At 43.2% G+C, this 17,086-nt stretch overlaps 1 protein-coding gene across 6 annotated transcripts in view; it reads right to left on the bottom strand.

Moving 5' to 3' along the window:
- Positions 1-17,086, bottom strand: part of ncoa2 (nuclear receptor coactivator 2) — a 56,018-nt gene that overhangs the window by 17,826 nt on the left and 21,106 nt on the right. For all 6 annotated transcript variants that reach the window (XM_034572157.1, XM_034572156.1, XM_034572160.1 and 3 more), the window contains exons 3-10: positions 13,424-13,531; positions 12,276-12,448; positions 8,618-8,721; positions 5,623-5,800; positions 3,873-4,055; positions 1,826-1,927; positions 546-686; positions 177-324 (exon numbers count right to left, since the gene is read on the bottom strand). In XM_034572157.1, coding sequence (XP_034428048.1) covers positions 177-324; positions 546-686; positions 1,826-1,927; positions 3,873-4,055; positions 5,623-5,800; positions 8,618-8,721; positions 12,276-12,448; positions 13,424-13,512 — 1,118 coding nt within the window. In that variant the 5' untranslated portion in view covers positions 13,513-13,531. The remainder of the gene's footprint in view (positions 1-176; positions 325-545; positions 687-1,825; positions 1,928-3,872; positions 4,056-5,622; positions 5,801-8,617; positions 8,722-12,275; positions 12,449-13,423; positions 13,532-17,086) is intronic.

The following is a 17,086-nucleotide window of genomic DNA, read 5'->3' as shown; positions in this document are numbered from 1 at the left end:
CACAAGACCCAGACCATTGGGAAGCATGAACTTTCCACATTATCTCATCCACGCAGAACACAAGGAGCAATCAGGTTACGCTGCAGGGTATTAACAGGCTAAAACTTGTAAAAGAAAGTTCATGCCGCAGATTTGTCTTTCTGGTTCTGACACAGCTGTAGATTACTGAGACATACCTCTGTAAAATGTGCAGGGACATGTAAAGCTGGGGTTCATTGGTGGCGGCCGAGCGCACAAGTTTGCTCTTGGTGTGGGCTGACACGATGGTTCCGTCCGAGAGGGAGAACCGGTAGATGGGGCTGAATGCTTGGCCATGGCGGAGCACTGAGGACACATGTGCACATACATCAGTAGATGCCAACAAGAAACATTAATAGAAATTATAAACTGTTGTTTGTGATTGGAATAAGGTTAACAAAGGAGGGAGCCCTAATTAAATTAAACATTATATGCTCGTGCAGTAGCTGGACAACGCCAGACTGAAGGGAGTAACTAACAAGAGCTGAGGATTGAACAGTATTCTCCTTAGCAGTTTACACTTTTACCTTCCTGCTGATGTCTCTTGGCAAAAGACATCTCTCCATCATTCTGTAGGTGGAACCTCTGGATGCAGCGCCTCACCAGATCTTCCCAGCCTGGTTTCATGGATGCCCGCAGCAGACTGGTGTCCAGGGAGGTAATCTTACCTAAACACAGAGGACCGGATTAGGAAGGCCTTAGTCACACATGGACACACCAACTGAGCTGATGGGGATTTAATGTCTCTCTCAAACATAAACATGCAGAGCAGCTTGTTGACCAGAGGTTAAGAGGAATTTTTCAAAAGCTTCAGCTAGAAATTTCGGCTGTGGTGTTGTCCTGGTGACATAAGATAAGAGAAGAAAACAAAATAATACATGAGAATAAACATGAGAATACTACAAATTAAGTGTGATCAACTTTTAGATACATAAAACAATAGTTTAAAAGGATAAATTAAAAAAATCCCTAGGGTTGTCAAGGCATCAACTGTCTTCAGAAATCAACATATACAACCTTGTTGCCTGTGTACAGACAAACACAAACACACCACACACTAGTAGCAGTGTAACCAGATTGAAATTTAAATGGAGGCAGTGAAGCATTTTAAGGGATAACAAGCAGACTGCTGAAAGACTTGTCACACAGACAATCAAAGCGATAGCTTTTAACAACTGTACACTATATTCAGCATGCTCCCTCAGGCAGAGGAAGATTGTAGATGACATTTTAATAACCATGGGAGAAAAATCGTAACTCTAAATCTTGAATAAGAAAAAAATAAAATATCTAGAACTGCTCTAACAGACACAAAGCCAAACATTCATACTTACTGACGTACGGGTGTGAAACTACTGTGACAAATTATTGTGTGTGATTGGATGTTGTGTATGTGTGTACGCATGCCACACACAGATATTCTGATCACATCAAAGACCAGGTCAAACACAGACAACTGTCTGCATCTCTGTGCCTGTGTTCAGACAGGTACTTTACCTCCCACAGTGCAGACAGAGGTGTTCAACTAACACGCTCGATGATAAAGAACTTTACCAAAGATGTAATAATCTTCAAATAGCTTAACTGTGTAGTGGGAGGTGATTTATGGGCTGGTGACATGGGATGAGGTTGTCGGGGGGGTGGTGCCTCATGTGGAGCACTATATTATTTTTCACAACTGCTTTATTTTTGCTACTCACTTACTGCTAGTTTTGGTAGCCTCCCATCCTTTTAAGAAAAAAAAATGGTTTGCTGAGTTCTGTTTATAATAGTTTGTAGCTCCTGGATGTGTGACTGGCTTGTGTACCTTGCAGGTCCTGGCGCGTGGTGAAGCTCTCAGGCGTGGGATGCACGGGTCTTTCCTTCATGGGCACCCTGCGAGCCACACAGATCAGGCACGACTGGAAGTCTGAATACACAGGAGGGGAAGAGACGGGATACAGAGGAGCGTAGAGAAGAATTGTGCGTAGCAAAAAAAAAAAAATGTAGAGGATGTAACAAAGAGGATAGGACAGAGACATAAGGGATGAAGGGGGATGGGAGAGGGGAGGATGGGGATGTAAATGATAGAGACAGAGGGAGGGAAAGAAAATTAAATGCATGTTATTTCCAGGCAGCATAATTAATACAGTTATTAATGAGCATGGGGATCAGAGTCCCGTTCCTTTCATGAGGAGGAGCAGCCATTGCTGGCAAGGGAAATGATGAAGTGTGACCTTTGAAGGTGCGCGTCTGTGTGTGATTGCATGCGTGTATATGTGTGTGCGTGTGTCTCCGGCTGGTCTCACCTACAGTGCCATCTCACACTGATGACACCTCCCCTGGCCCAACATTAAAGATTGCCATCGCTCAATCATGACAGTCGCCTCTAACAGGCGCACAGATGACAACGCCAAGTCCAGGGCTGGGGTGACCCCAAAAAGTCCACCGTCTAACTTCCCTGTGCCAGCAATACCAACAATCCCACACATGTTTCTGGCTAAGAAATGCCTGCCAGGGCTGACAGTGACACACACACCTCATTTCAACTTGTAAACACTGCATCTTGGGTGGTCCAGCTGATAGGTCTAAGAATTCTCTTACTTGCTTTCCTTCCTTCCTTCTCTGTCTATAGCTGGACAAATTCCTGCAACCATAACTACTACACACACAGAAACACACGCACACAACTCTGGCCTGATTCCGAGTTTATCTATTTGCCAAAGTATGGCTGGCAAGCTGCTGGTGCACAAAGGTGGCCAAAGATGGGAAAAGACAGGTTAAATACGTGGAGTGAAATATATGATTTCTTTCTTATTGTTTTGATAAACCAACAAGTTATAGTTTGGCAGAGGGGAGTTACGGAGTCATCAAAGCCACAGAACAAATACGATTTAGTTAGTTAAGATGTAGAATATTTAGTTTTGAGAGCTCTGCATGTTTGAACTTGTCAGTTTTCGTGGCTCTAAAACTCTGTAGTGTGGACGCCAGGCTCATCAGTAGCAGGGCTGATGCTTTTTCAAACGGAAGCGTAGTACTGTGGATGTAGCCTGAACATTGGAAGAGATCAGAGACAACATACCGCTTCCTAGGAAAGATGAGCAGATGTTAACACTCAAGAGCAGCTTCTTTCCTTCTCTGCTTCCATATTCTTCTGCTCTATGAAGCTGTTGTCCTATTTGAAGGTTATCAGAAGACCGGTCCCCTGATGCAACACACACGATTAAAGCCCATCCTTCCTTCATAAGCTCTGATTTGTGAGGAATGTAAATGAATTATAGATGGGCTTTAATGACAGCTGCCCGGCCTCTCCTCTCTCTCTTGTGTCACTTAACTTTTCATGGGTATAAGCTGACTAGCATCAGCACGGCTCTTCATCAGATTCTTATAGTTGCCCCTATTCGCATACAATTCCATTCATAAAGCTAAATTGACATCATACTGAAGTATTATTTCGTTCCACTGTACAACAAAGACACAATCAGTCAGATGTAAAAGACGCTTATGAATTTGTCCTCTGATTGTCATTGGTCTTTAGGTTCGAGAAGACTTTATTTTCCTGTTTATTATATTCTCCAGTGTTCAAAGACTATTCTTGTGTGAATGACTCAGAGTTTTGTATTTCTGGATAATTGATTTGACTCATTTCATTTGCAAGCTCTGAGCTCCTGATCATGCTCAGACATTTTTAAATTCACTTTTCACAATTCCCTTCTTCAATTTCTGGATCGCAAAAATGTTTTAAACTAGAGGTATTTTGAGTTGCTCTTGTTTGTTGACATGTTGTTGGGTCACTGCTGTAGTGTAAACTCTCTGTCCACGTACACGCACACGCACACACACACACACACACACACACACGCTCTCTCTCGTACCATCTCCTTCCTCCTTGATGGACTTGGGCTCCGAAACGGCAAAACACTGCATGGTCTCGTATTTCTGCTGTTGAGGCTCGTGCGCCTCGTCCTGGCTCTCGCTGAGGGGGTTGACCAGCATTCGGCAGTTGAACGTGTGACTGTTCCTCCTCGGACCGTCGCTGGACCACGGGACGCCATTCACTGGAAGGGAGCAAGAAGGGGACAGAGAGCTTTTCATTGAGGCTTTCTCAGGGATTTTATTTGACAAATTTTACTGCAGCCAAAACTGAACAACAAAACAGAAAATCAGGAGCAGTGGTGAGCTGGCCAAGAGAGGCTACGACACTGCGAGTTCAACACATAACGACGGCAAAATAGAATGAATGAAGGTGGAAAGAGTGTAAGATGGAGAGAGCAGTTAATGGCTGGAGATCAGTCATAATGAGCAGTTAGAACCCAGAGCCCTGTGCCATTTATCCACAGCATTGCCAGGCTTCCAAATATGTCCTCTAAAGCGCCAATCTTCCTTCTTCTTTCCAACACTTTTACAGGCGTGAGCAAACATGCATGTACAAACATGTGCAGGCAGATATGCACACACATACACTAAGAAAAGAACAAGAGACTTATACAGTCACACACACACACAACTCATTTCACTCCAGCAAACTCCCATCACACTCCATCTGGTTTGTGATCTCCTTCAGTGCATTGATAATCTCCCAGTATCTGGGACACAGCCCACTGATCATTTCCAGGGTACTCTGCTCTGTGCAGCTTTGCCACCCAGATGGCTGGGCACTCAGACCTCAATCTGAAGCACCAGGAGAGGGGAGGAATCGCAGGAAGGACTTAGAAAGAGCTCCTAATGGGGCGCCCTGACATACATTACCATCACCTCTTGAGGGGAGGCAATGTAGATGTGGGATATTAAATGGACGTGGGTATAGAAGGCGAGAAAGAAGAAAATGGAGGAAAAGGGCAAAACTAAAAGACGGGAAGAAAAAAGGTAAACGTCCGCCACACAAAAATAAATGGCCTGTTTTCCGAAGATGAGTAATGCTAGAATAAAGACAATGGTTCCTATGGAGGTAAGGCTAGGTAATGAGAAAGTGAGAACATAAAAATGGGAACTTGGTGAGGGTGTGTGGCAGAAAGAGAAAGAAAAATAACACACAACATTAAGAGAAGGGGGAAGGAAGGGCACGAGATGAGAATATAGGGAGCGATACTGCTGACAGGGGAGAGAAGCCAAAAAAGGAAGTTAATTAGGTGAAAAGAGAGGGAGGAAGAAGAGATGAGGAAGAGCAAATGTCTGGGCTGAGCATCAGCAAAAGAGAAAATGAAGAACATATATGTATTATGCACAGTGACATCCTTGCATATAAAGCTTATATAACGCTTTCTATTAGCCGGCTTTCCCACATCCTCACTGCAGCCGCTCTAACCAGGAACGTTTAAGTGTTTTAATTAAACACCACTATCAAACAGCCTCCTACAACATACCTGTCTGAACAGGGTGATGAAGAGACATGATGGTGTTAGGATACAGAGAAAGAACACTGTGTGAAAAGCACTAGAGATGCGGCCAGTGTGTAAATGAGAGGAGAGGTGGAAGTGATGCAACACAGAGGACACTCATGCGATGTCAGGCAAAAGAGAGAGATGTACGGAACACAAGTGACGCAGCGAGACCGACACTGACAGGTAGGAAAAAAGCAAGAGAGCAAAGCCAAGAGCTGGCAGGGGAAATAAGCTTGAGGCTAACCGAGGGATTTGGGCAGCAGGTTCTTGATGAACTCGGCATGATCACCGACGTGCAGCACGCTGTAGACACTGGTGTTCATCAGCTCCTCCTGGTTGTAGCGCAGGTACTGGGTCACGTTCTCCGACACGAACACGATGTTGCCCTCCATGTTCACCACGAAGAAGAAGCCGTCCAGGGCCTGAGAGAGGAGAGAGTTCAGAGCGTTTGTTTATCCCTATTTTTCACACTGATACAGGACAATTCTCTGACAGCGAAGTGGAAGCAGAAAGAGGACAGTAAAAATATGTTTGAGCACATTTACCTCCCACTGCTAATACAAATAATACTGCAGCGGAGTAGGTTATTAAAAGCCTACCTACTCTTTTGTGCTTTTCCCTACTTATAGATTATTGGGGTCATTTTACTGTGCTGATCTGAAACATTCAACAGCAGAAGCTAAATTTGGTTTATGACCAGGATTTTAAAGGCTTTGTACAGATGCAGAGGAAGCTGTGAGCTCAGCAGAGTATTATTCTTTGTGTATGTCTGCTTTTCTATGGTCAACAATAGCAAATTATACAAAAAAAAAAATAGGACAAAACTACTCAAGCTTCTCATCTGCATAGTGTCTAAAAAGAGGTGATTAGTGCTCAGTGTGCCAGGTACATCCATCCACCCCTGCAGATGCTTGACATCAGTGTGGCTGAAAGAACGCAGGATAAAAGCATGTGCCTGCAGAGGTTGGAGGATGTGGAGGAGGAGGAGCACTTAATTGAAATAATACAGCCCCAGGTCAACAATTACACACAGGATCGTGTCAATTAGGCCATCAAATCACCAGGAGCCCTTAAAGAGGAATCCTGGTGGTTGTTAAGCTGTAAAAGCTGGTGTCAAGATAAGAGATGAGACTCCTGCCAAGGTGTCTGCCCTTCACCTCTGCATAGATAATCATTACACACACTCACACCCCCACACATTAGGTATTTATAACAAACAATATGCAGAGTTTAATATATTTACATGCTGTAAGGCTTGTTGACTGAGGTTTGTTTATCTCCCTTCCCCTGATAAAGAACCCTGTCTGATAATCAACTACCTGTTCTTGTAGCTACACTGCATAACACACCTGGAAATAAACCAACAAGGTAATTTTAGGGTGAAGAAGACTCAAACGTCACAGATTACATATGATCTCACGGGGGACAGTCACGTATTCCCCTCGCCTGCATTAACACAGCCTGAGCTTAAAATAGACTTAAAAAAAGATCTTGTCTCAGGCTGCATGATAGAAAGGGTAGCAACTTGCAACATGGTTGTGCAAGTCCACGCTGTATGAGGAAAAGGCTGTGTGCTGGACAAGTAGGGCAAAAAGAAACAGAGCAAACACTCTCTAGTGCCAACTCTTGCTTTCTTCCAGACACTCTTGCATAATGCTGTTAGCCTGTAACTTAATTTACAATGCCCTGTTTAAATATGCACTGTAGAGATGACTAAAGCCTATATAAATGAACATACTCTAAATAAATATACTATTAGCCGCCACAATCTATGTGCACCTGTTCCAGTTTGCACCGAGCCCATTGTTTTGATATATGACCCTATATTGCTCATTTTCCGAGTGCAATACACAGCAGATAGGGAATTGTTGTGGTGAGGAGTCGGGGTCTCCTCTCCTCGCCTCTCCTCCTCACATACATTTGTGCTAAACATGATATATCTGCAGCATGACAAAACATGGCTATCTTGCTGAAAACAAGTCAAACTGGTCTCTAGCAGGGCCCAGAATAGAAGCATGAAACTTTTTTAGTACCGACCTAAATTTGTGAGAAGCACAGACTACAAAAAACCCGGCAGGTACCAGAATCTGGCACTGAAAGTCTGGTTGGCCAACATAATTGTTTTCAAATCAGATATTCATTGATTTACAACACAAATTTGCCAATTTTCAGGCAAAAGTTGTTGCTTTTGTTAAATTTTGAAAAATGTATAATTATGTAATGGCTGCTAAACTTTGGTATTGTAGCTTTAAAAATTCAAAACAATCTGAGCCCTCTAATGATGTCATCAAACCACAACACCATATGCGGCAGTGTCACAGGAATGCAAACTGTATGTCACAACAGTCATGAGACAGAACAAGACTTGCTCCCTGAAGTTCATAACAGCACACTAATGTTTTTCACAGCCGTGTTCGTCTCTCTGTGCCTGTGTCAGTGGGCAGCGGAGAGCCTTGAGGAGGGTCACGGGGCACGAGGGTGCATTTCCACCCGACAGCCATTCTCCTCAGAGCATCATGTAATGAGCCCGTGCTGGCGGACAGGGGGGGGGACATGGCTTGATCGGAGAAGGGTGTGAATGGCCGATCACTGTGTTTTGGGGCTGCTGACAGATGGGAGAGCATGCAGGCTGCGGTGGGCTATATTTAGCCACAAGTTAGCATGTCGATTCAGTGACGCTGGACCAGGAGAGCTATAAATATTCCATGACAGGACAGATCTAGAGGCGACGTTAAGGAGGGAGGGAGGGAGGGAGGAAAAAAGAACTGAAAAAGTAAGAGAGAGAGAGAGAGAGAGAGAGAGAGAGAGAGAGAGAGAGAGAGAGAGAGAAAGAAAGAAAGGGAGGGAGGAAGTGAGTGAGGGGACAGGCTCAATGGACTGATTCATTCGCCAGGCTGTTGCTTTCTTCCTATTATACGTAAGCACTTCAGTGGCCCTCCGTGGGACAACGAGGCCATTGCTCCGCTCCGTGATTTACAGCCAATCCAGGGCAGATACAAGATGCTGGCAGCTTTCACTTCACACTGCTACACTCGCACACAACCACTACAGCCCCATTTGTGATTGTTCTCTGCGGATAGCACTCTTCATTATATACCAATCATGATTTAAAGAGGAGTGTATATCCTATGTGAGTGTTAAGTATGAGTGTGGAGGTTTGGGCACTTCAGTTTGAGTGTTCAGTGTTTTCTTCCCCAGATATGACACTATGATTAAGCAAGAGAAGGCGCTGTACCCACCTCCAGCATCATTGGTCCCAAGGCTTCTTTGTCAATCAAACTTTGGCCTGTTGATGACACATCGGCCTTCTGCACCTCCTCCTCATTTGCTGCAGCAGCTTTTTCTGTTGATGGAAAAGTCAGTGAACAACAAAATTGATTCAACTGATTCATGGAGCTTAACTTTATGAATATAATGCAAGGTATTCTGTTCTTACTTCTAAAACAGAAAAAAAAATATATATATATACTTTCCCCTGTAATAGACCCACCAATTTAGACTGTGTAGAGTTCACTCGTTAAACATTTTCTTTTACATTTAATATATTTCTGGTTACAAAGCAAACAAATAATAAAAAAAACATGTTGCCATTGCTGAAACCAGTGCATAGAGCAGCCAGCAGAGTGAAAGGTTATTGTAAATGAGTGTATGAGGACATGCAGCTGCCACGCTGGTGGCAGCCACTGGATGGATTGCATTGTCATGCAGAGAAAAAAGGCTATTATGGAAACACAGTGACAGCGTGTAAACAACTCTTGTTCCAAATAGAGAAGCAAGTTGTTAGAACATGGTCAAGCAGCAAAGGCAGAACTAATAACTATTTATTTAAAAACGCTGACTTACAATTTTCTCTCATTTTAATTAAGACAAAATTAATAAGCGCCATCGTGGTGAGTTGTTCCTATAACTACTCTTTAGCCAGGTGCTGTCTCTTTTTTTAAATGGGCTGCCTTTTTCAAATTCTTTATCTGCAGCATTGCTATGTGATGAATAGTGGTGTAATGAATAGACGTACAGATGATATGACTTGTTGCACATACAGATAGATACTTGTAGCATTAACCAACTGGTGCAAAACAAAACTCAAAATAATTTGACGTGTACATATTGACAGTTAAAAATCATAAATGAAGCACCTTTGAGTCCACTGCTACAGATCTTAAAATGTAAAGGTTACTTGATTGGTTTAACTGGTGAAAGATTTGATTATCCTTTGAGTTCCTGTACCTTCACTATGGTGCTGTGCGTTTGTCCTCGTGAGTGATTGGGTTAATAACCATGCAGAGAAGCCTTATGTTCAGAGTGTAGGCTGCCCTACTTTTAAAGATGATGATGAGAGGCAGAATATAAGTGGGCTGCTGGGGGGACACATTTAACTGTCACACCGCGCCAAGAAGCAGGCTGACCATATGGTGAGAAAACACTGTCGCAAAAAGCAAACAAAAATCACGTCCTTCCTTCCTTTGTGTGTGTGTGTGTGTGTGTGTGTGTGTGTGTGTGTGTGTGTGTGTGTGTGTGTGTGTGTGTGTGTGTGTGTGTGTGTGTGTGTGTGTGTGTGTGTGTGTGTGTGTGTGTGTGTGTGTGTGTGTGTGTGTGTGTGTGTGTGTGAAAGCAGACACAAATCGCCCCTGCTCTTTGGGCTCGTGCAACAGCGCACAGACCCACATTCATCTCTTTCAGCATTAATGATGTGTGCATCAGCAGGACCTCTCCAGGCCCAGCGGGGCCCAGTATACCAGCACAGCTGCCCTGGGTACAGACCCATCACTCAATGTCAGTGCGGCCTTCACTGGCTTTCTGTCTGTCTGCAGAACTGTGTCACAGACAGACAGCGGGATCGATCACTTACAGTATAAGGATGTATCTGGTATAATAAATGTATTAATAACTACATAATCTGTAAGTGGCAAGACATTTCTCGTTTCGTCCCCTCTCATTTAAATGTTTCATGTAGTGCATTTGTGTAAAATGAATTCAAATAAAATAGTAAACAATGTACTGGCTGTAGCTTAGAAGCTATTGTATGACCCAGCCTCCAGCCAATGAGAGCTGGGCTTTTACTGCGTTGGCAAGCGTGAGCACAAGAGTGTAAAGGAAGTTGTAAAACACTCGGGTACACCATTAATTTATAGGGTCTTTAAAGATATTATTACTCAACATATTTTCTGTTAGGATGCAGCAAAATGGAAACAGACTGAAAGGCAAACATGTGCTAAGCATACAACTGCACGTCATTTCAAGTAGGAGCAACATGCAGACGAGAGAAATAAACAAGGATAAATTAAAAGCGTTTCATAGTGGACCAGTTTTTCAAATGCCGTTGCTGTATTCCACTTCTCTGCAGGGCTGTGACACCAATCAGTGAGAGTTATCAAGTCCAATTAGTGTAATTTAATATATTAAATAATGTCACCATAAAATGGAAATATCTTTTACACTGTAACGATGCTGTCAGGGGGGGGAATAATCCTGGGCCTACAGAAGAAAAAAGACACTATAAACAATCCTATACAGTCCTGGAACAGAACACTAAAACAGAAGATAGATGAGGTGCGATGACAAGAAGAAATGGCGGCGGTAAAATGATATAACATCTACTCTGAGCATAAAGACATCTAAATGAGCATCTAGTGCTTCCCTGGTTCGACTGGAAGTGCAACGAGAAAAATGAATGGCTGCCAAAATCGCTGTATCCCTGAACTGAGCCAGATGAGGTGAAGTAGTTTTCTATATTCAGGATTTTTTCTAAGTGGCCATAGAGGTCTGGAGGACAAAGCAGAAAGGAAAATACTGTAAGGCCCTTCCCTCAGTGGTAGCACTATTATGGCGTCAGAAGCAAGCAGGGGATGTTACTTGAGCACAGTGTGATAAAAAAATAAAACAGAATAAGAAGAGGAAGGGTCAGAGGGAGAGAAGGGGAGAGAGAGAGAGAGAGAGAGAGAGAGAGAGAGAGAGGCAGAGGGAGAGTGAGGGAGGGGATTATGGAATAAGACAGCAGAGTGGGGGAGGAATGGACAGACGGTAGCCGGAGTTTGTGTGATTTTTGCATCACATTGCTCATCATTACATAACGCATGAGTCACAAAAAACATGACATCATCTGCTGGTTTGATTCATGTACACCTTGAGGGGGCCACTCTGTGTCTACCAGTCACACAGCTGCTTTTCATGTACGCAAGGTCCAATCTTATTCTTTATTTTGTATTTACCTTGATGTTTACCTTATAGCAAAAAATAAATAAATTAAAAAAAAAAGGATTTTAATGATCTCGGTCTGGTAAATCCAGTATGAAAAAAGTGATTGCTAAAGACTAGGAGACAGGAGAGGCTGGCAAGTACAACCAAGCACACTGATCCATTCGCCTGATGTTCTGGCTCAGAATTAAAGTGGGAAAGATCGGCTGCCAACATTAAACTGCTCTGGTTCATGCAACTTATATGATGAAGTGGTGGAGGGGAACATTAAATCAATTGTGCTGCTCTTTAATAACATCAATTACCGGGTGTGGAGCAGATCCCAAACCATAATATTTATACTGTCCCATCAAATCTGAGGTTTCTGCCAACACTGTGCCACCTGTGGCTCTAGTGGTTGCATCAGAGCCTTATGATCCTGCGGATATTCATGCTATAGAAGCACCTTAGTTACAGGATTAGGAACTACAAATCAAACCACTGTTAACTCCATCTGCAAGTATTCATTTAGCTCGGTATAGAACTACGCAGCATGTTATAAAAAGTGAACAGAAAAGCCTGTAGTTAAACAGATAATGTGTCTTATGTAGAAAAAGCAGCTCAGTATTCTTTTAACAGTTGTACTTGGGGATCTATCACCTTTATCTACTCATGTTAAAGACAGTGAATGGGGAAAAAAACATGACATGTTGCCACTTGTACCTTGCTCCTTTATTTGTCTGATTTGTTTCACAGTTTCCTTCAGGATTGCACATTTGTCAGGCTTGACATTGAAGTTGTCGATGTCGTTGAAGTTGGCAAAGATCAGCTCGGCGAGCTCTTCGATGTATTTGTTCTCGTGCTCGCGGTTGCGCTTCTCGTTGCTCCGCTTGGGACTGCAGAGACAAAGAGAGAACACCGGGGTGAGAAAATGCAGGGAAGAAGATGGGAACGGCAGGGGAGATAAAGATGTATGGTTAAAAAGGTTCGACTGCTTGTAAATGTTGGTGTTGCAATTACAATTCTAACAAAATAAAAAAAAATGGATAGGCAGGCGGAAAGCACACAGAGCCGGGGAAGGAAAGAAAATCCATCTACAAAACTACTCCAGAGAGGAGTGTTCACACACACACACGACCGAAGAGCCCTCTCATTTTCATAGCTGCCAAATGACAGTGCACAACGTCTACTGTAAACCTTGGCATGGAGGAGAGGAAGCAGAGGAATAAGGTTCGGGTCAATTATGCTGCATATGGCATGAAATATACCTCTAGGCCTCTTCATTGTGCAAACACAGAGAACTACATCAATAAAGGAAACCTACATTCTCGGCTGCTTGTCTACAGATGAATTATGCAAATTTATAGTGCAGAATTCAACAGTGCTCCAGGGTTGGCTGCCACAATAGAATAATGCTATTGTTTGTAACTACTGGGTTGCTACTGTACATACAATAGAAGTTGGGATTTCTGTTGTACAATCTTGCAGTTGGTAAGAAGCGGTGGAGGAGGTTCTGAACCCTCCTTGGGCCGCATAGTGGGGCAGTCGTGAGAACTGTCGCCTCAGAGCAAGGAGGCGTCTGGATTTCGAGTCTGCATGTTCTCCTTATGACTGTGTGGGTTTTCTCTGGATACTCGCATCCTCCCACAAGCCGAAGGCTCAATAGTCGGTTAATTGGCACCCTAAATTGTCCGTAGTTTTAACTGTGAATTATTGTCTGTCTCTTCATGTCTTTATGTCCCTGGTAGAGCTAATGAAAGAGTGGCCAAACAACTTCCTTTTGATGGAGTAGAAATGTCAAGACTACGTTCCTTAGGAGGATTTTTTGGGGAGTGTATCCTGGTTTACATGGACAGGAGTAAAAATCTTACCTGGGTCCTAAAAGTTCAGCAGGACATTCTTTGCGTTTTCTTGACTCTGCCCTGGCAGGGTCAGATGGGTTTTCACCAACTCCACTCATCCTCAATGCATATCAGCGTCTGGAAAACAAACACACAGAAACAAAGACAGTTTAACATATGCAACACTTGATGGATTGATTACAAACAACCACTAAATTAAGTGAAAGCCACCCATAGAGGTGGGTGAGCCAACAAGGACATAAGCATCACTCTCTCACTCACACACACACACACACACACACACACACACACACACACACACACACACACACACACACACACACACACACACACACACACACACACACACACACACACACACACACACACACACACACACACACACACACACACACACACACACACACACACACAGAGAGCGAGCTAGAGTTCTGCGCCAGGGGCACAGGTTGATCCACTCAACCTGGAGAAATGAGTGAAAATGGAGCGGAGAAAGAGATTCAATCATTTCTCTCTGATGGTGCACCTCTCCCCAGAGAGACTGAAATGAGAGCACGGCACTTTGCCCACAGCACCAGACTGCGCGCTCAGCCATGTACCAAGAAAAACCCATTCGTTACAGGAAAAACCAGGCAAAGCCAACTCACGGTGAGCTAGAGTGGCTCCACCATCACAACATGTGTCTGTGTTTACCAAGGGCCACAGAGAATGCTTTACCTGTATCAGCTTGTAAAACACATTTTTTTTTTAAATCTAGTGACACTGACATCTTGTCTATTTTTTTTTTTAAGCCAAGGTACAGAGTGTAAGATCTTAGTAAGGATTTATGTTGCACCTGTTTCGTGCTATCCAAAGTGAGTGTTTGCTGTTTCTGTTACTAAGACACTACATATTGCATCTTGGGTTTGACTGCAATCTAAGATTAAATTCAATTATTTTTATTATGTCCTTCATTTAAACAGCTTGGAGCCATTAGTGACAAGTCCAGAGACTTCAGAGACTTGCTTGCCCCTCTGCAGATGTTAAAAATCTCCCAAACCAACATACATTTTATGCTGCTCCTCCTCTTACCCTGCGAGTCAGCACGGGCTGAACTTCATGCTACTAAATGAAAGACAATCAATAATTGATCAAAGTAATGTCTTATTAATTACCACCATCATCTGCACCAAAAACTGATGACGGCTAATGGCCTTGGATTTCAGAAGGAGCTCTGCTGCGTAGAGGATGTGAACACTTCCAAAACAAATGGTGACATTAAAAAAACTAGGCACGAAAATGATTACTTGTCCCATTCATGCAAGAGGGGTGATCTGCAGTCCTTTGGTTTAAGAGGGTGATAGATGCAGGGCAAGGACATACCCAGTGAAAGAAAAGATGTCTCTTCCCCAGCCCAGTGCACGAGGTTGGGGCATGCGGTGTTGTGATACACTCTCAGCCACTCTAACCATGGAAACAGCTATGACACACACTGCTCACTGCTCAGCCATTACATAAGGCAGCACGGAGTACAGCACAGTAACAGAGTGGAGGAGTGTAGCTTAGCAGGAGCAGGCTATACTGAAAAGGGAGCTAGTGACCATGCAAACTTGAGTCGGGCTCACCCCTGGTCTGGAGTGACCTACTTTAAGCTAATGGTAGGGTCTGCGCTCGAACGGTAAAAGTAAACGCAGCGGTGACTTGCCAGACAGACAGAGGAGACTCTGAAGGGTAAAACACATTTTCACCACTCCGTTGACAAGTGACTTTAGTGCTATTGTTGGCTCGGATGGCATATGATCAGATAATGGTACACAAATGTCATCAAGCGTGTGTCCTTGCATTATTCTCTTAGGAGCCTGTCTTTACGCGGTTGCACTGTCCACTGAAATGACAACGGTAGCGGAACTTATGTGCTTTTATTAATGACAACAGAAACAGGCCATTAAACACTCGTAGCTAAATGGCACTCTCTGTTCCTATTGGCCGTGCCTGGGCTTTCCAGCACAAGTTACCATGGGGATTCTAGACCTGATTGGTTGCGCATGTCCCGTTGGGCCGGATATGATTGGATGCCTTCGTCTCCTTGACATGGCAGTAATGATGGGTCATTGTACATTGAGACAAATAAGAGAGACTGCCAGTACCAGGCACGTTTCAATGACAGCAACACAGACAGCCTGGCCACCGGGCTGGCAGGCCGTTTTTGTTGCTGGGGGTCCGGTCTTCACATGGGCAGAGTAGCAACGGATTTCTAATCCCACAGAATTCCCTGAATCCCTGGACAGCTGTTGGCACTTCCTGTACAGAGCTGTGTCACTGAGATAACTATCAACATCGGCCACTAGAGGAGTGTTCCTCTTAGAACGAATCTGAAACCTTTTTGCAAAGACTCTCATGACTCAGTAGGTCAGGGAATAAGTGGACGTTAGCATGTTGTTTCAATGTCTTTATGTTTACACCCAAACTCATTTAGTTTCATTTAACACATTTTTCCTCTTTTACTCCTCTGAAAAATTGAATATTTTGATGATCTAATTATAACAAAAGAATATATCTTGTAAAAATAGATCTGATTAGTTTTAGGACTTGACACATATTTTTACAAGGACAAAATCTGTACTTGACATTATATCAAGTAGCTGTCAGATACCCATTCGAATGCAAAACATTTTCATCACAGACGTAGCAGTAGTGATCTTCAGGATGATGATAATGGAGCCGTCCATGACAACGCAAGCTATCGTGTTTATGGCTCTGAATGCAAGCTGAGCTCCGAGCTTAGTCCATGATTCGGCCTACCAATCTACATTAGTATGACACATGCATATAAATTATTCACTTGCACTTCAGTCTCTAAATGGAACGTCTTTCAGCTGTAATTTAAAGGGATACCAGAAGCAACACATAGCAAAAATGTATACGGCTGAGAAGATGTGAAGACAACAGAACACTGTTTATTAATTTGAAAAATATATCAACACATTTATAGGTTACTTTATTTGTTTTTATTTACTGTTACCTACAAAGCAATATAAAAAAAACTGTGCTCAGGGGGAAACCACCAATTAACTGAAAATCATTAGCTAGCATGTAAATATCTCATTGCCATGTTTGAAGTGTGTTGTAACAGCTGCCGTAATATGGCCGTGCGTCACATTGGAACCAGTGCTGTGTGCAGATACAGTATCATTTACCACACAGCTACTCCGGGTACAGTAACTATACCTTGTTATGTATAGCACTGACCGGCATATTCTGGAAGGCATCTGCCAAATCTACAGTTCATCAACCTGTCAGCTCATTCACTTCATTAGTCCTGCAAGTTGAGACACAAGGTCCACCAGGTACTAACTTGTGGTCATAGATGGTGTGAAATCAGTGTGAGGCTAATAAGAGATTACCAAGATTCCCAGAGACGAGATGAATGAAACAGATCAGCTTTTAAAAGATATTCTTTAGCACTTATAACCAGGGGACTGAAGGAAAGTACTTCAGCTGGTCATAGCATATTTACATTAGGGTCGTAAAAAGATTGAGGAAACATGCGTGTTATGGAGCAGAGTTTCAGACCAAGGCTGAAAAGAATGTGCTGCAGCAGTGGACTGTGATGTTTTCTGAACATTAGAGCATGTAAGTAAAGCAAGTTACTTCTCCCTGTGTGAACATAGGTAAGACATTCCTGAAAGAGAA

The sequence above is a fragment of the Hippoglossus hippoglossus genome, chromosome 20 (assembly GCF_009819705.1).
Source record: "Hippoglossus hippoglossus isolate fHipHip1 chromosome 20, fHipHip1.pri, whole genome shotgun sequence".
Taxonomy (NCBI): Eukaryota; Metazoa; Chordata; class Actinopteri; order Pleuronectiformes; family Pleuronectidae; genus Hippoglossus; species Hippoglossus hippoglossus.
Note: the sequence above shows the minus strand (reverse complement) of the source record. Positions and strands in the feature narration are given on the sequence as shown.